At 36.2% G+C, this 27,782-nt stretch overlaps 1 protein-coding gene across 3 annotated transcripts; it reads left to right on the forward strand.

Annotated features, from left to right (window-relative positions):
• Nucleotides 1–877: 877 nt before the first annotated feature.
• Nucleotides 878–27,600, forward strand: LOC108549637 (acyl-CoA Delta(11) desaturase). Of its 3 annotated transcripts, XM_017903126.1 has the most exons (7): nt 878–1,420; nt 13,950–14,270; nt 20,182–20,602; nt 24,120–24,250; nt 24,662–24,867; nt 25,310–25,495; nt 26,719–27,600. In XM_017903126.1, the coding sequence occupies exons 3-7, from the start codon at nt 20,341–20,343 to the stop codon at nt 27,032–27,034; spliced, it is 1,101 nt and encodes a 366-aa protein (XP_017758615.1). In that variant the 5' UTR covers nt 878–1,420; nt 13,950–14,270; nt 20,182–20,340; the 3' UTR covers nt 27,035–27,600. The 3 variants fall into 3 exon arrangements, with proteins under 3 accessions (XP_017758615.1, XP_017758614.1, XP_017758616.1); XM_017903125.1 differs by lacking the exon at nt 13,950–14,270; XM_017903127.1 differs by lacking the exons at nt 878–1,420; nt 13,950–14,270 and adding an exon at nt 19,566–19,587.
• Nucleotides 27,601–27,782: the final 182 nt, after the last annotated feature.

The following is a 27,782-nucleotide window of genomic DNA, read 5'->3' on the forward strand; positions in this document are numbered from 1 at the left end:
TCATCAGTTGATTACTTACAGTGTGAATAGTATTATACAATGATGGAGTTTGAGTTATTAGGAGAATAGACGTACCAGGTTTAGGGGAATGAATCTTTTTAGTCGAAATGAAAATTTATTTGGATTTGACAATTTCCTAGCTAATTAATTTTTGTGATACGTTAATTGATTCATGTGACGTTTGTTAAACCATAGTACGTTACAAATGACGTAATACATCGTAACTTGGCTATAATACTACTTGGCTTTAGTAAAATGTGAATTGAAATAACAGAGAAATAAAATAGACCAGGTTTAAGGGAGTGAATCTTTTTAGTCAAAATGCAGATTTGTTAGTGTTTGGAATTATAAGTAAAAATGTTAGCATTATGTGCTGCGTGGAAAGCATATACGTAAATCGTTGATTACTTCATCAGTTAATTACTTACAATGGTACAATGATGGAGTTTGAGTTATTAGGAGAACCAACAAACCAGGTTTAGGGGAATGAATCTTTTTAGTCTAAATGAAGATTTATAATTATAAGTAAAAATATTAGCATTATGTGCTGCGTGAAAAGCAAATACGTAAATCGTTGATTACTTCATCAGTTAATTACTTACAATGGTACAATGACGGAGTTTGAGTTATTAGGAGAATCAACGTACCAGGTTTAGGGGAATGAATCTTTTTAGTCTAAATGAAAATTTATTTGGATTTGACAATTTCCTAGCTAATTGATTTTTGTGATACGTTAACTGATTCGTGTGACGTTTGCTAAACCATAGTGCGTTACAAACGACGTAATACATCGTGACTTGGCTATACCTTTGGTAAGATGGGAATTGAAATAACGGGGAAATAAAATAGACGTGGTTGAACGGCCCTGTGTGTCGGAGCTAGCCAAAGATTCCCGCGCTTCGTGCCAATCCGTGCCTAGTCGGCGCGACTCGTGGCAGCATGAGTCCGCGCAGCGAGTCCGCGCGAGTTTCCTACGAGAACAGTGTTTATTCCACGCGGAACGCGGCACGGAGCGTGGAATCGGCGAGGAATCACTCGAAGGAACAGGTGTCGGTACGTGACTCCGGTTCTCCAGCCTTCCTCCCAGCGAATCGTTCTCTCCACCCACCCGCGTCGTGCGACCGCATTCGATCTAGAGATTCCACCTACCAATAGATCCCAATCACGAGGCCTAGTTGCGCAATCCGGCTGTTTTGAGGAACCAGAAGACACCTGCGATATCTTACTCCGATTCTTCGCGATACTTGGCCTCGGTGTCGCAGGTGCTCGTCGTTCGAGGTTCTAATCTGTGAGATAAAGGAGCTCGTTATCTGTCGGATCTCCGAAGTTCCGCGAATCTTGGGCCGACCAGAGCATCCGAAAAGGCCTGAACAGAGATGACGTGGAAGAGGCAAGTGTTTCACGGAGAATGACCGATCAGGTAATTTTGGATTTTGGATACAAAAGTTCTGCTTTGGAGTGGCCATTTTATTGTCAAGTGCAGTGATTCCTGGTATCTAATGTTTTCATCTTTGAGCAATTGTCCTGTCTTCACACGCCACGGTTTCTTTGGGTCTTCACAGTCGGAGGCAGTGTGCCTTGTCACGTGATACTTCCTTCGAATCAATCTTCCTTAACGCGTGATGCTTCTCTGGAATCTTTCCGAGCTTTTCAACACGGAGCTTCCCTCGAAACTTTCGAATCTGAGTCAATCTTCTTTGCTGCACGGTGGTTCTTCGGAGTCTTTCGAATCTTTCAAGTCTCACGCAATTTTTCTTGTCGCACGATCACTCTGTCGAATCTTTGGAACCCAAGTCAATCTTTCTTATCACGTGATACCTCTCTAGTTTTTCGAATCATTCGAATTATAGTGATACTTTTTTTTATGCGATGTTTCCCTCGAATCATTCGTATCTGAGTCAATCTACTTTACTGCACGGTAGTTCTTTGGATTCTTTCGAATCTTTGAAGTCTCAGTCAATTTTTGTTGTCGCACGATCACTCTGTCGAATCTTTGGAGTCCAAGTCAATTTTTCTTATCAAAAGATACCTCTCTAGTCTTTCGAATCATTCGAATCTTAGTCGTACTTTATTTCTATGCGATGCTTCTTTTGAATCATTCGAATTTGAGCCAATCTACCTTACTGCACGGTAATTCTTCGGAGTCTTTCGAATCTTTCAAGTCTCACGCAATTTTTATTGTCGCACGATCACTCTATCGAATCTTTGAAACCCAAGTCAATCTTTCTTAGTACATGATACCTCTCTAATCTTTCGAATCATTCGAATTATAGTCATACTTTTTTTCCTATGCGATGCTTCCTTCGAATCATTCGAATCTGAGTCAATCTTCTTTGCTGCGCGGTAATTCTTCGGAATTTTTCGAATTTTTGGAACCCATGCCGATTCTTCTTGCCATAAGATAGGTCTAGTCTTCGAATCTTTCGAATCTTTCGAATCTTTCGAATCCAAGTCATACTTGCTTCCTACGCGATGTTTCCCTCGAATCTTTCGAATCTCAGCCATACTTCCTTCCTACGCAATAGTTCCCTCGAATCATTCGAATCCAATCATTCGAATCATTCGAATCCGAGTCAACCTTCTTTGCTGTATGATCACTGAGTCGAATCTATGGAACCCAAATGAACCTTTCCTGTCACACGATACGTCTCTAAAGTCATTCGAATCTTTCGAATCATTTGAAATCAAGTGAACCTTGTTTACCACGCGATGGTTCTCCGAAACCTTCCGAGGCTAAGTCGATCTCGAAACCTGAATCTTAACATTCGACTTACAAAACGATCGCAATCGGTCTTTTTCGAAGAACCAGAGAACACCTGCGCTATCTTCTTCGAATTCTCCGCGGTATTAGGTGTCGAACTCGCAGATGTTTGACTTACGAGGTTCTATCGACGAGATAGAGGAACATGATAATGCGACGCTAAGTCAGTATGACGTGGAAGAAAAGAATGTCTTATAGGGATGACCTATTAGGTAATATTCGATGTAGAGATTCTACGCTACGAACTGACAACTGGCAAACGAAGCTAAGGTTGGACGTGACGGTACATCAAAGGAGCACATACGTTCTTTTACGTATTAAATCGCACGTGTGAAATCACGAGCCACAGCTGGGTTTAATAAACAGTCTCGAGTGTTAGGGAAAAATGATTCTGTGAAGTGGTGTCGTACAAGTGAAAGATAAACGGTCCCAGACGTAGCGATCGTATCTGATAAGCCTTTTTCAGTCGAACTGATAGCAGGGTTAGGAGTGTGTCGTGAAAGAGTGACTCAACTTTTCTGTCCATCTTCTTGACTGTCTCCACGTGCTTCTCCGCTCTCTTTCGGCTGGATATATATACGTGAGTACGATTATGCACGTCGTGCGTATCGATTAATGTCATAAAATAGAATATCAGATTACCTGGAAATAAATTAACGTTTTCCCAGGATTTTACTTTCATTCTAAATTTCATCGATTTAAAAATTTTCTCAAACATTTTCGCCTTCCGAGATCGTCTCATTGAGAAAGTTGTACAAATTACTAGAATTTTCGCTTATCTTTATCGAAACCGTGTAAGTTTGGACACCACGCCTAAAAGCCACGATTTATTTCCGAGATACATAATGCAATAATCGTATCAGATAATCAAATCGTAAAAACTTAATCCATAGTCATTACCAGTATTAAATAACACGTGCACTCCAAACGAGAAGAAGAAACTAGTAATCTAGGGATCCCTAGAATCATTCGCGCTTAAATTCAATTCCCCAACGTTCAATATTACCTCTAGAACTATCAATCCATTGAAAATAATTGGTCTCAGAATTTTCCTTTTTACAGTCACCAAAAATCATATACCTGCCTTCGAAAAAATTAATATTGACTCACACTGAGGGAGATCTATAATCACTGTATTTACTTATCTTCATCGTTCCATTAATATCACTATCATCTCTGTTTACGTACCTATCAGAGATCGGTAGTTTCAGTGTTAACTTCCATGTTACTTTTCCAAATTTTTATTCATCGTCTCTCTTATCGGTATCGATATTACCTCTCGAAAAAATTCGTTGAACCTACTCGAAAGGCAAAAGGCCAATTCCTAGGAGCCATTTGTGGTAGTGGTTACATAGATTTTTAACTATATACGTGTTGGGATGAGTGGAACAAGTATGCATGGGATTCCAATATGTAATGAATTCAGGTTATTATGATAAATGAGTATGCGTGTAATGATTGAGGTGTGTGTGAATTGTGTATGTGAATGTAATATACGAAGAAGAAAGAAAAAAGGGAGTGATTTCGGGTACGTTAGTTGCAATTGAGTTATAATAGCGAGAAGTCCTGTGATAGTGTAATTGTGAAAAATTAATTACATTTAAACGTTATATTTGTGTTTTATAATCGTTCTAGTTAAATAAAGAATTGTTCTTGTTGTTACTAAATTTCATCCACCGCTAACACCACTCTTCGGCCCTTGGTGTGGCCTGACACGAGTCCAGACATTCGGCTGCGTGGCTGAAATTGCTACTTTCGTCTCCCGAGTCGTATAAACTTGAACTTCTGATGAATTTCGTGACCTGGCCGTGTACCGCCTCCATCATCCTCACGAGCTAAATTAAACCACGACCGAGCCACGAAGTGGAATCTTTTCTGTATCTGGCGAGTGGCCTCGAACGTGATCGGTGATGTTCGGCATTTTGGGTTCACGTCCGGGTGGATTTGGTTGGAAGAGGCACGTGGAGTGATCGACGTGGTCTGTTGATCAGCTAGTTCACGGTATCGTTAGCAGTTCACGCTAGATTCGGCCTTGGACTCTGGTGACGAGTGTAATTATTTATAGGGATTCGTCAATGCACTTTGCTATGCCTCGTGGAATTTGTATTTGATCCCGAATCGCGGGATTGAATCGTGGCGCGGAAAAATTTTTTAATAAATTCCAGTCTCCGTAGAATCGTGTCGTGATTCGTGAGTATCTGCCGATAAGTGCCACAGTTTCATTTTCCAACTCCAGAAAAATCGACTTCTCCTTTTTATTGCTTTAATCAATAGTATATAGTCCCTAGAATATCCCTAGAATATATTTCCAAATTTTCAATGCGGTCTTCGAAATATTAGAATTTTGATAATGTGGTAATAACGTGAGTTCGATCTTCCCGGAATTAAATTTGTGAAGGCTGGAAAAAATTAATATTCCAATTGGCTGGTTGAGTGTTGGTAACATACGTGTGTGAAAATACTTAGTACTTGCAATTAGTACTAACAGCTTGTTTAGTATACCGACGAGGAAGCGTGTTAGAGTAATAATAACGCGATTTTAATTTCGCGAGGGTCGAATTTGTCGAGGCTAAAGAAAAATTAATATTCGAATTAATTAACGAGCAGGCATATGAAGGAGGTATAAATTCCTGATTTTGATCAAATTTCGCAGAGTGATAGAGTAATTAAAAATATTTTACACCTATTTTTTCTTTTATTTCCTATTATACTACTCATCACCTCCTGAGATGATTTTGGACATAGAATTTTCCATGTGTTAATTATTAATTTATTTGAATAACAAAATAAAATCAAACTGAAATCAAATAAAAATCTAAATGAAAATCGAAATAAAATAAAAGTCGAAATAAAGTGTGTTAAAATAATAACAATAACACGATTTTAATTTCGCGAAGCTCGAATTTGTCGAGACTAAAGAAAAATTAATATTCGAATTAATTAACGAGGAGGCATATGAAGGAGGTATGAATCCTTGATTTTGATCAAATTTCGCAGAGTGATAGAGTAATTAAAAATATTTTACACATATTTTTTCTTTTATTTGCTATTATACTACTCATCACCTCCTGAGATGATTTTGGACATAGAATTTTCCATGTGTTAATTATTAATTTGTTCGAATAACAAAATAAAATAAAATAAAATAAAAATCAAAATAAAATTTCCCGATTAATTCTTTTGTTCTTGCATTTTCTTCTATTTTTCATATGCAAAACCTATATACTCTTATATAACCAAATCAAAAATACGAACAAAAATTGTCTTATTCCTATACTGGATATATTCACTGCTGATATTTTTAATAACGCTGTTTCCATTTAGCTGCTCTTCGATCCGAGCGTTATTTACAAAGACGCGATAATAAGAAAGAAATACGTGTTCCAGCATGCGTGAAATTCTTTATCGAATAGTTAATCTGAACATCCTGTAGGCACGAAGGTGTATATTATTGTTCTAAGAAACACAACGAATAATTATCTTTTCCTAGCCTTGGTAAATTCGTCTGCGAGTAGGTTGAAAAAGACGAAACACGCGCCGGCTTTCCTCGCTGGGTTAATTATATTTGCTAATTAACGCGAGTTAGAGCGAAATTAGAAGCGTGCATACGTCGGTGGATCTGTAAGGATTCTCTATTTATCAATTCACGATGTATTCCTAGGAATTGAACGATTATTTATTAGTGAGAAACACGCGTTAACCACGATGGTAGACACGACTTGGTAAGGAAACGAAGGTTAGAAGCTCAGAGTCAGGTATTCGAACGGAGATTGCTATAAATCGTTTCTCGATCATGAATGAAACTTGGTTGGAGTCGAGAATGCGATCTCGTAACAGCTGGGAACACGAGGTTCCATTATTTGCTCGGTTTTTGCTTTGCCGATTTATTCTTGGCTGTAATAACTGGTGCGATAAATTCCTCGACCACGATTAGTATCGCGATCGTGATACCTTCTCTTCGCACTGGTGTATGTAAAAATCAGTGAATATTTCGCGATTTAATTCGGTATCGAGATTTAAGATAGGTCTCAAGTAGGTTCGAGGTGATTTTGATTGATATGAAAGTAAATATAGCGTAGGGGAATAAAATAAATACATACAGTATCTCTCGTGAACATGTGTTGTATCTGATTTTATGAATATGTAACGATTTAATTCGATGTCGGGACTTAAAATAAGTTTCGGCTAGGTTCAAGGTAATTTTTATTGATCTAAGAGTGAATATAGCGTAGGAGATATCGTCTTTTAAGGTTCGTGTTGAGGAATAAAATAATTAGACAGAGTATCTCTCGTGAATACGTGTTGTTTTTGGTTCTGGATTAACGAATGATTGCTGATAAATGTATTTATCCACGTCTGGTCCTTGTAGACTCGTCCTTAAGCGTAGGTAGCCTTCTCGGTTGAATTTCTATCCTGATACTTGAGTCTGATGTATAAATATCCATATATTTATACACCGTGGTCCTGAAATTTCGACAATTTTTCTCTGGAAATTGGGTGAGGAATTCTGATTCTGAGATTCGAATTCTGAGTTCTGAGTTCTGAGTTCTAAGATTCGAGTTCCGAGTTCTGAATTCCGAGTTCCAAGTTCTGAGTTCCGAGATCTGAGATGCAAGTTCCGAGTTCTGAATTCCGAGTTCCAAGATGCGAATTCTGAGTTCCAAGTTCTGAGTTCTGAGTTTTAAGTTTTGAGTTCTGAGTTCTGAGTACTGAATTCTGAATTCTGAACACTTATTTCTGAGTTCTGAGTATTGAATTCTGAATTCTGAATATTTACTTTTGAGTTCTGAGTACTGAATTCTGAATTTTGAATATTTATTTCTGAGTTCTGAGTACTGAATTCTGAATTCTGAATACTGAGTACTGAATTCTGAATTCTGAATACTGAGTACTGAATTCTGAATTCTAAAACTAGTTCACATTGTTACACACGGACGTCAGACAATTCGTCAGTTATTCGAATTCGAAAGGAACCATAATTAAATCAAAGTAAATTAGAATTCAATCGCGACTCGCCAACAAATGCTCGATAATTCTATAAAGAATTACGCGAATTAATCTATTGCCACGAAAAGATTCACGCGATTCGTAATAAATGAATCTATAATCGAGTTCCAGTGCATCGAAGATACTTTGAATAAAAATGCCACTCGTATCCACCTATACTCGAGTGTTAAAATGATTCATCGCTATACAAGATAGCGGTAAGACGTAATGTATAAGTACTTAGAGGACGTTGTTGCCTCTGAAGTGACGTAATATCGGGTGTGGACTGGACTGGACGATTCATTTTCGATTATTCGACCTCTTACATGTGTACTTACACGTTTGCTTGACCGTGAGAAATCCTACCATTTTCACCATTCCAACTATACCTAGTATTTTTCTCTTCTCGATCTCTTCTCTATCTCTTTTCGTTCTCTCCTACTTCTTTTCTCGTTTTCTTCTCGCTATTTTCTTTTTCTTTCCCCGTTATTCTCTCGTTCTCTTCTTCTTTTTTCGTTTCCTTCTCGCTATTTTCTTTTTCTCTCCCCGTTATTCTCTCGTCCTCCCCTCCTTTTTTCGTTCTCTTCTCGTTATTTTCTCCTCCTCTCCTCCCCTTCCCATTTTCTTCTCTCTATTTTCTTTTTCTTTCCCCGTTATTCTCTCGTTCTTTCCTCGTTATTTCCTCGTTCTCTCCTTCTCTTCACCTTCCCTGCTCCTCCTCTTCTCCCTCTTTCCTCGTGTTCTCCTCGTTATTTCCTCGTTCTCTCCTCGTTACTTCCTCGTCGTCTTCCCAATAGAGAAATCGGAATTACGTATACACATATACGGAGAGCCGATTAGAGTTTACGGACGATATCTCGCCTCGATCGACGCCAGCTGATCATCTTACGTCTAGTTCAATAAAGTATGGCAATCTCTCAGGAGGAAGAACGATTCGGCCGTGAACCGTGAATTCGCGACAATAAATTCTGATTAAAGGCCGCATCGTTGGAAATAGAAGGCGAGCCACGACACAGAAATTACGCCTCGCGTTCGAAAAACGCATTGTTATTGCTCTCATACGTCATTCATCGATCATGGCTCATTCCCATACTCGAGCAATCGATTCCTTGCCACGCACCGACGTCTCGTAATCCATTCCCGGTTATTTCCTCCCTTTGCCTGTTCCTAAGTGCCCCTTGAAATAGACTTGGCTCCCGTGAGTTGGAGGTAACACGGGTATTTCGATTGGAAAAATTGGGAATTTCTGGAAATTTTCCGGATACGGTTGCGACCATTTATTTGCCTCGCGTTTTAACCCTTTCGCGTTTTAACCCTTTGCACTCGACAATTTTTTGAAAACAGACAGAAGGAAGAAGGAGGGGAGTTCAAAGATTTTCTGTTACAAAGCTGAGGATATTTTTCTCAGCAGTGAACAAGAAATCGTATGATAATTAACACGTAGGATTATTTCATTTCGATACCTCGCACACCGTTGCATTATCTGAAATTTGACGTATTTATGAATATCGAGCTTCGAAATTTTATCAAATGGCGACTGAAAGGCATCTCTTGAGCACAAAGGGTTAAAATAATGCAATGAAACTTATCGTAGCACTATAATTTATTACACATTAAAATATATTATATATAATATACTTTAATAATTACTAATTATACTAATTATATAGGAATAATTACTAATTTCTCGTTACTATTATTATTTATTCAGAAATTCACGGGTATAGGTTTTATATATTTGATGTACGATATACAAAATGTATAAAATTTATAATATATAGTATAGTATATAGATATTATCACCCCTTATACTGATTGTCATTTTTCGTTGCAATTTTCATTTCTTCGCCTTCAAGATCGTTCAAAGATCACGTTATACTAGATCGCTGAATTCGTCTAGATATAGGCTACAATAATATAAAATCAAAAATATAAAGTACCATTTGAAAAAACATTCGTGGCCTTCAAAATTTTTGAGAAAAGAAATACTTTCCAAAAATTTTTTCCCGGATTTGTATAGAGCACAGAAAACACGGCAATTTTTATTCCAAATATTTTTTTGCCAGATTATCGCGTGTACTTTAAAAATCGTGCCTAATTTTATATAAAACACCTTGCACATCATAAACTGTAATTAACATAAAATATATATTTAAATCCAAAATTATTATATACTATACTGCCAATAAAATTTCTCGAAATAAAATGGGAAGAAAAGAGAAAAATTAGAAAATTTAGAAAATGGTTCGAGTATAGTACCAAAAATCTTCTCTTAACCCTCGATAGTCCTAATATATATTTTTCTTGATTACAAGAGTTGTATGTAACATAAAATCAACAAATCTCAACCAATAAATTCAGCAGTTTTGACAATTTTATTATAACGAATTCATATTGAAAGTTTGAATTAACAACGGTTATACTATTGTGCCAAGATAATGCGCGATAGATAGACAAGATAATTTTCCATCTTGTGGAGAAAAGGTCGTAGGGAGGCATAGAGGACCTAACCTATCATGATGGAATAACCGGTAAATGAAAAAGAATTAGAATTTTTAAAAATGGAACCACGGGAGGTATTGTAAAAATAATTATAAATATATGGAAAGAAAAATCGCGAACTGGAGTGATCAAAGCGATAACGTCGAATACAGTATTTTAATAAAATACCCATACATGTAACTTGAAAGTTACACGGGCCCGTAGGGGGTTAAAAAAGTATTTCCATTCCATTTCCAGAACAGTCTGCGTTATTTAAAAACAACTGAAAATACGCCTAACGCCGAAACGAAAGTTATGTAGATACACGAATATTCCACACCAAGGACAGTCATTCCTCGTCCTTCGCGATCCTCCGCGTTCTTCAGCTCACGAGCACGTTAAACGCGATTACGTCACGCCTTTTTACGACTTCCTAAATTGTCTCTTCCAGTTACGAAGACCTCGTACGACGAGGAAGAACGAGGACCGTACCTGTCACTCGGTATTTCGGTCTTTCCCCCGTCACGATCACCATTCTATTCCTCTACCCACGTTAACACTTAGCCGACCGATCGGGGAATCTCCCCATTTTGAAGTAAATCGGTGCCCAATCGATCGGGCAGATCTCCCATTTTGACCTTAGCAACGCGTTTCTCGTTTTCGGTTATTACTTGCACCACCTCCATTTAGAGTTGTTCGCAATTACTCATGAACTGCTTCTATAAAGCACAACGTATAATAAAATTCACCAATTTTTAAGGCCCCTTATTCAATATTTCCGAAAAACGCAGTTTGTGTTCCCCGAGCGCGGTGGAAACCGTATAGGTCGCTCTGGGACGTGCGGTCGGCTGTGTTAATTGCAACCAAATCTGTACCAAACCATTTTTTCTCCTTTCCTCCTCCATTTTCCTTTTCTTTTTCTTTTTCCTATTTTTACAATCGACGCACCATTGCCTGGACTAATCAGCGAGGTTCGTCGTGCCACGTTTTAATTAACCATGTGGCACTGGTCCGAGGTAGGGTCTAACAGCATGGTCTAACAGCATGATAGATCGATAAGAAAAGATGGTAAACGAAGCTCCCGCTGGGTAGTGGATGCGATTATTCTTAATTAGGTTGCTGGCTTGCGACCATCCGTTGGACTGGCAATTAATCGCGAGGATTTTAGCGGGTTTGATAATGACGGGAAATTTATTCGCGATCGTTGGAGATACGTGGAATCCGAGGTAATAATGAAGCCCGGGATCGAGTGTTTGCTTTGAGAATTGGTGGCACGGTGAAAATTCTAACGAGTGACTAGAATGTGTATATTTAATTAGGGGACTAAGTGGCTCTTTATGGAAGATTCTCGAGGTACCAGATGTTTTAGCGTTAATAATCGGGAAAAATTGGTATTGACGTGTTAATAGTTGGGTTCCTTTGGCGAACGAGAACGTGGTGGAATTGGTATTTATTCAGCGGCTTGTATAAAGTGTTCGTTATCAATTGATACCCGATTATTAACCCTTTGCACTCGACGATTTTTGGCTAAAGAAGAGTAGGGGTTCAAAAATTGTCTTCCATAAAGCTGACGATATTTTGTTCAGCAATAAATAAGAATCGAGTAACAATTCAAACGTAGAATTATTTGCATACCGTTACATTATCTTAAATTTCGTATATTAATTAACATCGATCTTCGAAATTTTATCTAATGGTCACTGAAGATCACCTCTCGAATGCAAAGGGTTAATTATTCTATTAATTATTATACCTATTCGTATCGATTAATTGTTGCTTGCATAGGTATATCGATAGTTTGTTAATTATTATTTGATTATTCGTTCTTGCGTAATTAAGAGTGATTATAATACCGCTACGTAATGTTAATTTTTAATACCCATAAATTACTAATTAACGACTGAATAAAATGGATAAATCGTTGTACTTGGTTATACTTATGAAAAAATTATAATTAACGAGGTATATACTGATTAATAAAAGAATTATTTGATACCATTGATTTACGCGGAAGGAAGTGAAAGATTAATCGATGTAGCGTGGTACCATAATCCACGCGGCGCCATTCTTCCGGAAGTGTACCTCGTGTGTGCACAGAAAACAAGTTTTATTCGGAATCGAAGTAAATTTCGCGAAAGTCTCTGTTCTACCCATCCTTTTGTCTCCTTCTCGAATTTGATGGGTTATTATCGTAAGTAACCATGCTATATCTATACAGTACCAATCTTCCGGAAGTCTACTTCCTCAACATACTTTCTGCAAGAGACGCCTTATCGACGTCGATGCAGAAAACTTTGCGATATTCTCCAAGTTCCATCATCCCTTTTAAATGGTCTATTAGCGAAGCAAATTACCATCATAATTCTCAATGCTAACAACTTGCGAGACTTTGGTGACGCCAACTTTGCAGACGTCTACTTCGTGTTTTTAGATTACGCGATGCAAAACGTTATTATTCGAGTAATCAGTCGCTTGGTCTCTGTTCGATAACTCTCATCTGCTTTTGGCGATATTTTTTCCCATCGTTCTGCGTTCAACGAAGCACGTTTCTACGTTTCTATGGACCCATAGAATTTATTAAGAAACTAATGTTTTCGACTTCTTTCTCCTCGTCTTTTACTTTGAAATTTAAAATCGGAGGTCTCGATTTTCTCAATCGCAAGGACACTCTATGCACTGTGTACTCCCATTGTTTGAAGTTACTAATTTTAGTAATTCTAGTAAATTTAATTAAATCCAGATTTACTAGATTCTATATTTCGACTTCTCATCTTCTACTCTAAAAATTAAAATCAAAGGTCTTAATTTTCCCAATCGTAAGGACACTCTATGCACTGTGTACTCCTAGTGTTTGAAATTACTAATTTTAGTAATTCTAGTAAATTTAATAAATCTAGATTTACTAGACTCTACTTCGACTTCTTGCCTTCTACTTTAAAAATTAAAATCGAAGGTCTCGATTTTTTGCAGTTGTAAGGATACTCTATGCACTGTGTATTCCCAGTGTTTGAAATTACTAATTTTAGTAATTTTAGTAAATTTAATAAATCCAGATTTACTAAACTCTACTTCGACTTCTCGCCTTCTACTTTAAAAATAAAAATCGAAGGTCTCGATCTATGCACTGTGGTACTCCCAGTATTTTGAATTACTAGTTTTAGTAATTCTAATAATTTTAATAAATCCAGATTTACTACACTCTATTTCGACTTCTCGCTTCCTATTCTAACAAATAAAATCGAAGATCTCGATTTTTCCAATCATAAGAACACTCTATGCACTGTGTACTCCCAGTATTTTAAATTACTAAATTTATTAATGGAACTCTATATTCGCAAAACTTAGTAATCCCGTAAATTTAATAAACCTAGATTTACCAAATTCCATAAATCCAGTAATCCAGAATTACCAGGCCCCGGTACCTCCAAATGACTAAATTACTTCGGAAAGTGTTCTTTGAAATAGTATGATGCTCGATTACGTGGACACAGAGAAGCAAGATCGCGTAGGAACACATCTTTTGATCGGTTCAAATCACTGAATCGGCGTTACAAAAATAATCGAATCACGCAGTTACGTCATTCACTCTTGACTGTTAGTAACCACGCTCTCGATGTCTCAGAATCATCCGCGTCCCCCATCCAGGCAACGCGAAAGACTCTACGCCATTGACATCGATTTCAGCAAACGTTATTCCGATTCCTCGTTGACTGCCTTCCAGTTGCATCTCGCGAATGACATCCAACGCATCTTCGATACCGTGACGGATTACCTCGTGGCACAATCTCCGGGACACGCAGCAACGTCCTCGCTGGACGAGCTTGTAGAACGGGGACCGAGTCCAAGATAATTATGCCGGAAAGTGCAACGTCATCGGTATATTAGAAAAACAAAACGAATGGACGATGTGCTACCGGAGACTGCAACATTAGAGAACGCATGCCAAGGTTTCGTTTATAGACGTGCTTGCTACGAACGATATGCACGTTATGATTCGTGCTCGACTCGAAGGAACGTTCTGGCCAGCCTACTTGGATCATAGGTTAGTTGACCACCAGCATGACAAGTGTTAGGACAACCATTCGTATAATTTACTCGCTACTGAATTAAATCGACTTTCAATGTGTTGTATCAGACGTAATAATAATTACAGTTGTAGTCCGTTCATAAAATTCATTCAAAATAAGAAACTGAGAGAGAGAGGGAGAGAGAGAGAGTAAATAAGATTGTCAAATGCGTGTTTCATCACACGTAATAATAATTACAGTAGTACTCCGATCATAAAATTTATTAAAAATCGGAGACTGAGAGAGAATAATTCTATAATAATTATTATAGTGGTATTTCATTCATAAAATTTATTAAAGATCGGAGACTGAGAGAAAATAATTCTATAATAATTATTATAGTGGTATTTCATTTATAAAATTTATTAAAGATCGGAGACTGAGACAGAATAATTTTATAATAATAATTATAGTGGTATTTCGTTTATAAAATTTATTAAAGCTCGGAAACCAAGAGAGAGTAAACCAATTGTCAAATTCGCGTTTCATCACACGTAATAATAATTACAGTAGTACTCCGATCATAAAATTTATTAAAAATCGGAGACTGAGAGAGAATAATTCTATAATAATTATTATAGTGGTATTTCATTCATAAAATTTATTAAAGATCGGAGACTGAGAGAAAATAATTCTATAATAATTATTATAGTGGTATTTCATTTATAAAATTTATTAAATGATCTAAGACTGAGAAAGAAGTAACACCATAATAATATTAATTATAGTAATATTCTGTACACAAAATTTATTAAAGTTCGGAGGCTGAGAAAGAATAGTTGAACAGCTTTGGTCTTCTCCATTAACGTGTCATTTCGTTGTTAATCAAAGTTACCAATTAATGCAGATTAGCCTTTAACTTCTCCTTCTCTCAAAACTACATTAAAATAAAATTGCACAATATTCTTGATCAAAATGAATCACGAAGCAATTTATCGCAACTAAATTCCCAAAAATCAGCTGATACCCACGATATGCTCCTTTCCATTTCCAATTTACAAAAGAATACAAAGTTTCTAGTAAAAATTATGATCCACTCTGTAGGATAATTTACCATCGTACTATTCGATTAAAATTAACCACGAAACGATCTATCACATGCAAATTTTCAAAAATCAATTAACTACGATATGCAGCTCTTTTTCCTCAATTTACATCAAGAAAAAAGAGAAAAAATATTTTGTGCAAAAATTTATAACTCGGTCTGCGTGGCGATTCACCTGAATTGATCTATGATCTGTTTTCATTCGAACCAACATTCTTTTCGTCCGAAACGGAACAAACAACACGCGAATAACGAGCACAACGTCGTGGAAACGCGGACACAGGTTCGTCGACGTATTTTTGGCCGATCTGAGGTTTGACACGCGTCCACGAGCTGTCTATATTTACGCGACATTGTCCAATCGTTGTGCAATTAACGAGGTTCGTAAACACCGTTCCGAACGGGAACGTAATTTTCCGTGAACACCTAATCGAGATCTGGGTGCAGGGAACGAACTCGTCGCTGATTGAAAAATAATGAGCGTCCGCGGCGGCGTAGAAGTGGCCATTTTGTTTCGTAAGAACCGGAGGACATTGGCTGTGAAATATATAGCGTGTATCGGGAACACGTGAATGACCATGGCAGAAATAAAATATATCTTTTCTTACGTAACTAGCTCGTGAGAAAAAGCAACGGAATCTAACAGAAGAGAAACGATCTTCAGCTTTATGAGTTTCATGAATATGTTCGAGTGGAATAGACTGTACGATGCCTATGACGCGAATGATTCGAGTGTAACTATAGCGTGGATGATTAGATTGCGACAAAAAGTCTTATTTTAATTTTATTCTTATTTTATGCTTCATAGTTGTGGTCGTTGAATGTGTCGGTTAGTGGATTGTGTAACTATCTTCTGCCAAGAAAATATGAAAGAATCTTCTTTCTAATTTTACGATGGTAATTAGTACAGGTTATTTTATGTACTACTATATTTGGGATTTTCAATGTGTTGTATCAGACGTAATAATCAATAATTACAGTGGTACTCTGTTCACAAAATTTATTCAAAATCAGAAACTGAGAGAGAGGGAGAGAGAGAGTAAATCATATTATCAAATGTACGTAATAATAATTATAGTAGTACTCCGTTCTTTTTAATTTTACTATAGTAATTAGTACAGATTATTTTATGTACTATGTACTACTATATTTGAAACTTTCAATGTATTGTACCAGGCGTAATAATCAATAGTTACAGTGGTACTCTGTTCACAAAATTTATTCAAAATCAGAAATTGAGAGAGAGAGAGCAAGAGAGAGAGAGAGAGAGAGAGAGAAAGAGAGTGTGTGTGTAAATCATATGGTCAAATGTATGTTCCATCACACGTAATAATAATTATAGTAGTACTCCGTTCTTTTTAATTTTACTATAGTAATTAGTACAGATTATTTTATGTACTATATACTACTATATTTGAAACTTTCAATGTATTGTACCAGACGTAACAATAATTACAGTGGTACTACCTTCATAAAATGTATTCAAAATCAGAAAGTGAGAGAAAGGGAGAGAGTGTAAATCATATTGTGAAATGCACGTTTTATCACAGGTAATAATAATTATAGTAGTACTCCGTTCATTTTAATTTTACTATAGTAATTAGTACAGATAATTTTACGTACTATATACTACTATATTTGAGACTTTTGTATACATATATATGTCATATATGTATCATTTATGAGTGGAATAGAAATTTCGAAGATTGATAAGAGAAAGATTTTGTATTCCAAGGTTGTGAATTGATCTTGAGAATTAATCTTCCAATCGATCATTCGAATGATAATTCAAAATTTATGGATCATGCGTAAATCGGATTACATGCTAGATAGTGAATCATGCACAATAAATATCTCCCGTCGAAGGAATAAAAATGAAATTGGGAAGAAAATACATTAATCTCTCTCCATTCCATGATATGCTCAAGCTATTTTGCACACCACTCGCTAGATCATCTCGCGAATGACAGTACAATTCACGAAAGCAATAGAAAGTTGAAAAATTGAAAAATGGAAAATTTCTTTTCGCTTTGCTCTCATTTCCATTTCTCGCGTTAATTACTTTGAGTAAAAGATTCGAAAAAATGGAAAATTGGGACGAGAAAGAATTCTTGATCGTCGAGGTGGAAGCAGGATATTCCAAGTTAATTTCCTCGAGTAAATACACTTAGCTTCGAGCTCTATTTGCTCGCGACACATCAGCATAAGGACACCCGACACCCCCTACAGTGAAGGAATATTACTTCCAACCCCTATGGTCCGAGACACGTGGCGCCAGTCGCATTGTTTCTTCCGTTCTCCTTTTTCTTTATTGCGTGTTCGTCATGAACACTCCTAACTACAACTCTTGCGAGGATCTCAATGGGTTCCAAGCGAAATACCCTATAGCGTTTCCGCCGAGACAGGAATATGAAATCCTTCGTCCCTGTAGCCGAGAAGTGTGGCGCCAGACGCATTACCCTCCGCCATTTTCCCTCCTCGTGCTTTCCAATAACGTTCGTTTCTCGTTCCATTTGCGTTCTTCGTCGTGTACACAGCGTCCAATCGATTTCGAGTAAATCTATGTGAGACAGAAAATTTTGTGAAAGAAGCACAGAAAATTTTGTGAAAGAATCTTTCGGAGTTTTCATGGTGTTTGGGGACCATGGTTTGTTTGGAAATATTCGTTGGGATAGGCGAAAAGAGATTAGGTTAGTTGTAAGATTCTTCTTTTTCTTGGATTTTTAATCGTTTATAGGCTAATACGTTTCTTGAGAAAATTTTGTGAAAATATTTTTCTGCTTTTTGATAAGTTTTAAGGTCTGTGATTTTTTTGAAGGTGGGACGAACGAAGAAGAATTAGGTTGATTTTAATATTCCTCGTTTCTTTTATATTTTATAGGTTATGGTCGTTTATAGGCTGATACATTTTTTAGGAAAACTTTGTGAAAATATTTTTTGTAGTTCTGACAGGGTTTGGAAACTATGGTTTGATCGAAAGTGGGACGAACAAGAACAGATTAGGTTAGTTTTTAAGATTCTTCGTTTGATTCATAGATCCAGGAAGGCGTATATCGATAATCTGTTACAAAAATCAATCGGAATAATCGTGTAATTGTATTTTCTTGTAGAAAATGACAAAGCACGAGCATAGCTTTCGTGTTTCGGAGAATATTATCAATAGTCTAACGTAACACAAGGCGACTCTTTGAGCCAGGTGTAGATACGTCTATCGTAAAATACGAATTCCGATAAGGCCTCGAATCTGTAAGCCTATGTAACTGAAATATCGCGGAAAACGTGCATAACATGCAACGATATTATAGATCGCTTTATCTAATTCCCGATATCACGTATATTCCACCCACTCGAATCTGAAATTCCCGATAAAAACAAATTTGAGGTTAGAAAAGAATTGCCTACCATTCCTCACATTCGCCGCCATCTTGAATCTTCAGCTTCCAATTTTCAAACGCCTCAATCACAATAACACGAGACACAAGTTACCTTTAATTTTTACTTAGCACACAATTATTCATAATCCATAATACAAAATGGCGAACCGAATATTATTAAAAATTGGACCATTTATATCAACAAAAATGTTAAATTAAATTATAATTAAATTAAATTAAATTATAGTTAAATTAAAATTTCTAGAATACGGAGTTAAATCGAATACAAATTTTCATAGAATATTTTTAAATACTCGGTAATTTGTAAAACACTATTTTCCAAGAAAAGAGCTATGATTCTAGAGATCAATGGATCCCTTTCTCGAACATCTTCGATTGTTCATTCGACGACGAATTTCGCCAAGATGACGATCTCGGGTGAATGCCCAAACTAGGAAAAATATTCGCAAAATTCAGCGACGCGATCGCATGCGATAGTAAGGTGTATCTGAAAATAAATAACTTTATCATCGCACGTAGTGATACCATACATGGCAATATCTACGATCGATGGATGGTATCGTTTAGCATTCAGTCAAGTCCTGAGGCTCAGTCTCTCGCAGCCATCGCTTGCGTATAGTGATATTGTACAGTGATTGATCGATTCATGGATGGTTGCTTGAAACCAAGTCGATCGAATAAACGAAGGGAACATCGTATGTCGCTTCGATGATATATTACGCGAAAAAAGAAATTTGTCGTTTACCACGCGTTATCGATCTTTAACGAATTTCACAAATATTTTTCAACTAATTTCACCAGCTTCGCAATAATCGACAAACTGTTATTTCTATTCTATTTTATACTGATAAAGTAAGTTGAAAATTAGGGTACCTCTCCGAATTAGCACTCGAATCGTCAAACTCGAATTAAATTTCCATTAATACTCGATTACACGATGGTTATATAATTATAATTACGAAAAAGTGACCTAATTCGAAAATTTTACAGAAATTTCCTTATTTATTGAAATTGGTATTGTTTCGAAATCAATTCTCTCCAAAAAATTGAAGACAGGAAATTAAAAACATTTCGCAATTGGATATGTGCTTAGAATATTTTCATAATTATTGACGCTTATTTATATATTGCAATATTATTCGTAATAATTGTGCAATGATAAATCATAATATTTGTCACTGTAATTATATATCGACACCAGAACTCCTGGCTCGTAATTTATATTTAAATGAGACCCAAATAACGATCGAATTAAATAATCCAAACCTAATCGTGTTTTTATCTCAACGAAACTCACCCTGTCAGAGACACTTGTACATTTCCACCAATTACAAAAGCAAACAATTCAAATGTCATTTTGACGTAGTTTTAGTGTCAATTACAGGACGGTTGCGCGATAATTGCCCGATGAAAAAGATCATTTCATGATACCAATCTCCATTGCAGAGACTACGCTTTAAAGCTCCATGCGCCATCAACTCGTCACCTACTCCAAAGGGAACTAGGATGCAAGGCGCAGAATTGGACTGCGTTTGAAGATCATCCAAAATTTGATTAAAACCTTGGAAGGATTTTACGAAAGAAAAAGGAAATTCAAAATTAAAAATGTCTCCGAACAAGGAACAAGTGCCGCCAACCGTGTACGAGGTGTTGGAGGAAAAGCAGAGGGAGAACGACTCGAAGAACAGGAGATTGGCAGAAACAGAGGATTTTCTGTCGGCTGATGAGAGTTATCGTAGCAGCAAGGCGGAATTTGTACCGCGTATCAGGTGGCCGGATTTAGTAGCGCAAATTTTTATTCACGCAGGCTGCGTTTATGGAATCTACCTCATCTTCGCGAAAGCTAAACTTCTGACCACGTTATGGGGTAGGTACGATGGAAATTATACCCTTATTAGTGAGTGGAGTGATGGATGAAATGTCGAGATGAAGGATATTCTTCACCAGTTTGAACCATTTTGGAGAGTTAGGGTTGAGTGAGTTATGGGAAGAGTTAGGAGAAAAATAAGAACGTTACTAGCTTTACAGAGGAAATTAATTAAAGAGTTATGTGAGTTATGTGAATATTATTATGAAGTATTAATGGAGTATTAACTATTATTAGAGTTATGTGAAGAGATAGGGGAAAAATAACGTCACTAGCTTTGCAGATAAAATTAATGAAAGGATTATGTGAGTTGTGTGAATATTATTATGAAGTATTAATGGAGTATTAACTATTATTAGAGTTATGTGAGTTACGTGAATATTATTATAAAGTATTAATCGAGTATTAACTATTATTAGAGTTATGTGAGTTACGTGAATATTATTATAAAGCATTAATCGAGTATTAACTATTATTAGAGTTATGTGAAAAGTTAGGGGAAAATAAGGAATATCACTAGCTTTATAGATAAAATTGAATGAAGGGTTTGTATTGAAAACAATCCTGGTTAAATTTTTATTGGAGTTTAAGGAATGGTCATTCTGACAATTAGAGGTATCTTTCACGCCATAGTGGAATTGGTATTATAAAAAATGATGTATTTTTTGGATTATGGTACGAGGAGTATTCACTGGTCTTTCTCTTAAAAAAATAATATAATTAACAAGGGTTGTTTTTCATATGAAGCCTATTCTTCTAATATTTATGAGTTTATCGATAAAGAAATAGAGTTAGGTGAATTTAATTATAATATTCGTAGCCTGAAATTTCTATTTTTATTTAACACGTTAGAAGAGAAAATGATCCTTTTAATTCTGATTGCATAATCAGTAACAATAAGTAGACATTCATTATTACATAATTGAATTATCGATTGAACGTATTGAAAATAAAAATCAAATTAAAATCGAAGCAAAAGAAAGTACACAATCACAAGGACAATTTTATGATAAAATCTTGGCTCGAGACAGATCACAATAGCTTCAACGATATAAAAAGAATTATCATCAAGAAGCCAATAATAAAAAATATAGATATAAAAAAATTGCCAACTTTAAGAATTTCATCATTTTTTATACATCGCATGCCCTTAATTAGAGATTCAAATTCTTATTTCACTCGTCAGATTTCAATCGTATTATTTTTTGAGAAGACAAAACACGAAAATTCTCACACTCCATTGATTTACTTATTAATTTATCGATTACCTCTTTAACATAATGAAGATAAAGATAGCGATGATATAAAATCAATAAGTATCGTGCTTCTGTAGTTCAATATATATCTTATCGAGGAATAATCGATTCGAGTGTGAGAATACCGCGAAGGAATTGTCGATGGTCAGGTGCTATTCCAGGTTAAATATCGATCGGGGTGAGGTTCTCGGAAGGATGGGTGACCAAGCACACACCCCCACATTTTTCGCGCACCATCCTTCTAATTAATTCCACCTTCTTCTCGATCCCTATGGGGAAAATTGTGCTTGCATGCAATATATGTGTTTTTGACCAAGAAAAAAGAGGATTTTTTAAACTATAATAAAAATTCTGAATTTAATTCAACCTTCGAACCAATGTCGATCTATTATGACCACCTTATTAAAAAATAATCATCCTATAATGGGTCAAATAAAATATAGTGTTTAAGTGGCGTGGTGGGGCTACCTTCTCCAAATATATTCTTCACAATGACTCCAAAAAAATGGAGGGTTCAGAAGCAGTAAAAAAGTTATACAAATGAGATAGCACTTAAAAATGAAGTAATAAAGAGAAAACTGGTAGTTACAAAAAGGATTCACAAAAAAGGAATATAATTTGTAGTGATAAAAAAAAATGGTTACGTCAAAAATAGCTTCAGTAAAAACAAAGCTTGCGTAATTAATACTTAAAGGTAGGAATTCTAATGATTTATTGATTAATGGTATCCAACAGCACCAAAGACATAATAAAAAAGAATTTTCGAGTGATGACAGAAACAGAAAGGTGGTTACCATTCCGATTTCTAATTGAGATAATAAAAAATATATCAATTTCACTATCAAACAGAAAATGGCTATGTACCGAAGAGACAAATAGGATAGCAAAAATAACTAAGGATGTCAGAGAATATATTAATGAAAATAGAAATTCGATGATTTCTAAAAAATTACGTGTTACATAATCTGTTCCAAAAACGACGTTCAGGACGGAAGTGCGTTATGTGCTAACTGGTCGACGAGACGTCGCAATGGTTGTGTTGCAAAAATTCGAACCACCGACAGAAATAACCCGGGGCCATTTCCTGCACGATTATTATTAATCTATGACACCGCTCTTGGCCATGGATCATACAAAGTACCAAGACTTCGTGATCAGTACTCGACGAACCAATTTGCTTCTCAATACTTTCTCGAAGAACTCGAAAATTAAAAAGGAGAAATACAATCAAATGTCCATGTAATTCTTTGATTGTTTACGACATTTACAATCTCAGTTCCTTCGAGGATATATTCAATTATAGTAATTAATTAAAAATCCAAAATTTATTTAAAATTTAATCCCCGTTACTATCGCGTAATATACATAATTCGAAACAATGATCAGTTCCAAACAAATACGCAGATTTAACTCCTGCCACGAAGTATAATATTAAAAAATCATATTAGTTGAAAGAATTTAACAACTTAATTTATCTTAAGTTTAGTCATCGTTTGATACTAGATTTAGAATTAATTTCCTCGACTTTTGTTAACACACACGTGGAAGATTGCTGAAATAAATACTCGTACGTTTCCTAGATCTCTCTGAATCATACGATAAATAAAACAAGCATTCGAAAAGTAGTTGAATGAAAGCGAGATAAACGAGTTGGTACTCGAAGATAAATCGAACCAGAAATACGACAGGACTGTCAAATTTTCAACCTTCCTTTTCATATGAAAATATCAAAAATATCAAAAATATCAAAAATATCGAAAATATATTCTACCATCGAAAACATATCAGAGGATATATTTTATTACGGAATATATTTCCCGAATCTGAGAAACCTGACTCGAGCAACTGAAACTCGACACATCGAATCTTCACGAAATGGAAGATCAGTCAAAGTTCGACCAAGATTTGAACGAGTGAAATATATTACGTGGAGGATATAAGGGATTGATAAGATTACGATGATAATAGAAGATCTGATAAGGAAGATAAGTGAAATAAAAATGTAATATTAGAGGATGGTATTGAATTCTGTTTCTGCTTATATAATATCGTTCAAATTATTTCCATTTATAATAGAAGTATTCTAAATCGATTAGAGTTAGGAAGGTGAATGGTTAATATTAAACAAGGTGTGCATTACGTGCATTTTATGCGGTCAAGTTCGGATCATAAATATACCTGATGAGTTCGATAGACACTTATAGATACACTTGCTACGCTGAAGCCTAAACTATAAATATATATGATGCATTCTGTTACAGCATTCGCGACTATATACACTTCCGGCTTCGGCATAACAGCAGGAGCTCATAGGTTGTGGTCCCACAGGGCGTACAAAGCGAAATGGCCCTTGCGATTACTCCTAGTGTTCTTGTTCACCATAACTGGACAAGTTAGTAATTTCTATAACCACAGTTAATAATAATTATTTACAAATTTTTATCTATTTTTCGGAAATTTTTCCCCCCATTTTTATAAATTCTCCGTTATCTGTACCTAACCATCTTTCGACACGTTAATTTGTAATTCTACTTAGTAATTTCTACGAATTTAACCTTCACTCCTGATGTATTTTTATTTACTTTTAATCGTCTTCCAAGGAAGTGACTTCTACTGAATAACTCTCAAGAATTTCGTTTTTGGTAATTGGTATTTGAGAAATTAATAGCCGATATCTTCGAGGAATGTGGTTCAAAAAATTAATTAACCTGGTAAAAAATTAAACGTCGATATTGCCAATGATTGGTCCCCGAGGAATTAATGGCAAATGGTAAATTAAATGGTAAATTATATTTGTACGTAGAAACACGTATACGCGTGGGCGTTGGATCACAGGGTGCACCATAAATACAGCGAAACCGACGCGGACCCCCATAACGCGAAAAGGGGTTTCTTCTTCGCTCATGTGGGCTGGCTCTTCACCACGCCGCACCCTGACGTCGTGGTGAAGCGGAAAGCAGTGGACATGAGCGACTTGGAAGCTGACCCGATCGTCATGTGGCAGAAAAGGTAAAATCGTGCATGAAATTACGAATAAGCAAGACTTAATAACGAGAAAAGCTTATTTTATAGAAATAAAATTACAGATCGTGGAAAACTCTATGCAGGATCTTGTAATAATTATTAACCCTTTGCACTCGACGATTTTTTGACTAGAGAAGAGTAGAAATTCAAAGATTCTCTACTAAAAAACTGACGATACCTTTTTGAGCAGTAAATAAATAATTGCATAGTAATAGAATTGTAGAATTATTTTTAATTTCGATACCTCGCACACTGTTACATTACATTACATTACATTTGTTATATTAATTAATATCGATCTTCCAAATTTTATGAAATGGTGACTGAAGATCACCTCTCGAATGCAAAGGGTTAACAGTGTAAATTAACTATCAGGATCGTTTCCAAGAATTTTGTAAAATTTAGCCACGAATATATCGAATTGCAGATTTTACATTCCCCTGTTCGCTCTTCTGACAATTGGACTTCCGGTCATGGTGCCCTACTACTACTGGTCAGAGTCCCTTTGGACCTCCTTCTGGGTGAACTTCAACTTCCGCTTCTGCGTTACCCTCAACATAGCCTTCTTCGTGAATAGCGTTGCGCACATGTGGGGTCAACGACCTTATGACAAGTAAATTATCAGTTTCCTCGTGAATTCTAAGTTACATCGAACTTCGTGAACGCCTAACATTTTCAGTTACGTGACTCGCATAAATCTCACTCCGGACATTTATCTCTTCGTCTCAAAGTATACAACATCAACCATAATTCGTCATAATTTATCATAATTTATTTTTCTTTTTTCGCTATGCGTTTGAAATATTACGCTCGTTTCTTTCCGATAATTTCTGCAATTTTATAAATAGCAGAGGATACGATATACAGGGTGTTTCAAATAACTGGAACAGTCTAGTCTTTGAAACAGAAGAAGGTAGACGAACAAATTCGTTTGACAGTAGAAAGGATGCAAAATTGCATAACATAATTTAACGTGTCTCGTAATCATTCTGAAAGCGGATACGTTCCGGGAAAGAAAATTTTAGAATTAAATTTACGTGCATGAAACGACACCTGTAACGAGATACAAAAGAATTGACACATTGCATTATAAGAAAATTAATAAAATGATTTAGAATTCTGTGAATATGTATATACATGATAATAGATTAGACAGGCAAGAACTGTGATATGACACTAAGCAGACAAAAGCAGCAATTCAATCTTCGATACTCTTTAGCAAGTATAAGATACAAGAAAACCTTTTATCCAAGAAATTTTTATAAAAATTCCGCCAAAAAAGAAAAGAAAGTAATATATTTAGAGCACAGAAAAATACTGAGACTTTGCATCTTTAATATTAACCCTTTGCACTTGACGATCTTTTGGCTAGAAGAGAGTAATAATTCAAAGATTCTCTACTAAAAAACTGACGATATTTTCTTGAACAGTAAATAAAGAATTGTAGAATTATTTGACTTCGATACTTCGCACACTGCTATACATTCAATTTGATATATTAATTAATATCGATCTTCCAAATTTTATTAAATGGTAACTGAAGCTCACCTCTCGAGTGCAAAGGGTTAATCAAATATCACGATTAATATTAACCACTGGCTCATAATTATATTTCGCAAATTCGAAGAATCTCTGAAATTTTTATCCAATTTTGTCGTGTATAAAGTTAAATACAATTTTCTGTAATTAAATACCAGTGCAAGGGGTTAAAAAGATCGCAAAAGACGTGTCAGTTGTCGAATTTTGTACTCGAATTTGACCACGAGATCGCAGTTAATCGGCAATAACTCGCAGTGTGCCCCTCGACGTGATTAAAATTCGTTGGTTCCCTCGCAGATACATCTCTCCGGTGGAAAACGTGGTGGTCTCGATCGCGGCTCTAGGCGAGGGCTGGCACAACTTCCACCACGTGTTCCCGTGGGATTATAAGACGGGAGAGCTCGGCACCTACTCGTTCAACATGACCACCGGTTTCATCGACGCCTTCGCGCGAATCGGTTGGGCCTACGATCGCAAGTACGTGTCGCCAGCTATGGTGCGACGAAGAGCGAACAGATCTGGCGATGGCAGCCATGTTTGGGGTTACGGCGACGCCGACATTCCACTGGAGGACCTCCAGGAGCTGAAGCTGATGGACAGGAAGAAACAGTGACGAGATTCCGCTAGTGACGACTCGTCGATGCAGTGTTCCTTCAATTTTCGTGGAAATTATTTTAACGAGGATTCGCGAATTATTGGATTTGCGGACTTGCAATGGTGCCCGACGCGAATTGCCCATCATCGTCACGCGATTCTTCGTTCCGTGTGGTCCAGTGGACGTTGGGTTCAGGAATTTTTCGAAATTTCCCGCGAATCTCGTTTGTCGTGGCAATTTCGCGGAGCGAATTTTGAAAAGTTTATTCGGAGAGGAATTCGTGGTATTTTTGCAAGCTTCTGTGGCAGCCTGTGTGTCGAGAATGATTCGTAAATCGATATTTGGGTTTAAAGGAAGCAAGGCGGAATGTCTCTGCGAGCATGATGTACAAAATCGTTTTTATTTTTAAGTAGGCGAATAAATGTATATGTGCATGTACGATATGAATGTATCTGTATGCTGTTGCTTTCATTTATAGGAGTACGTTTGAGTTGTCCATCGCAGAGAATGTAGATTCGAGACGTGCTTTCGATCGAAGTCTAGTTACCATAATTAGAAAACGATAGAATATTCGAAGAACGTTTAATTACGACAGATTCTAATATATCAAATATGTTTCTGAAGATAATTGTATAATATTTTAATAAATAATTTAAAAGAACCAGTGTAGAAAATCGTGAGACATGGTTGACATGGTAGAAAATTCTTAGAAATAATCAGAATCGTCTTCCGAATTCTGAAAATTGCTATGAGGAAATTCGGAAAG

The sequence above is a fragment of the Eufriesea mexicana genome, unplaced genomic scaffold, assembly GCF_001483705.2.
Source record: "Eufriesea mexicana isolate 0111107269 unplaced genomic scaffold, ASM148370v2 scaffold2119, whole genome shotgun sequence".
Taxonomy (NCBI): domain Eukaryota; kingdom Metazoa; phylum Arthropoda; class Insecta; order Hymenoptera; family Apidae; genus Eufriesea; species Eufriesea mexicana.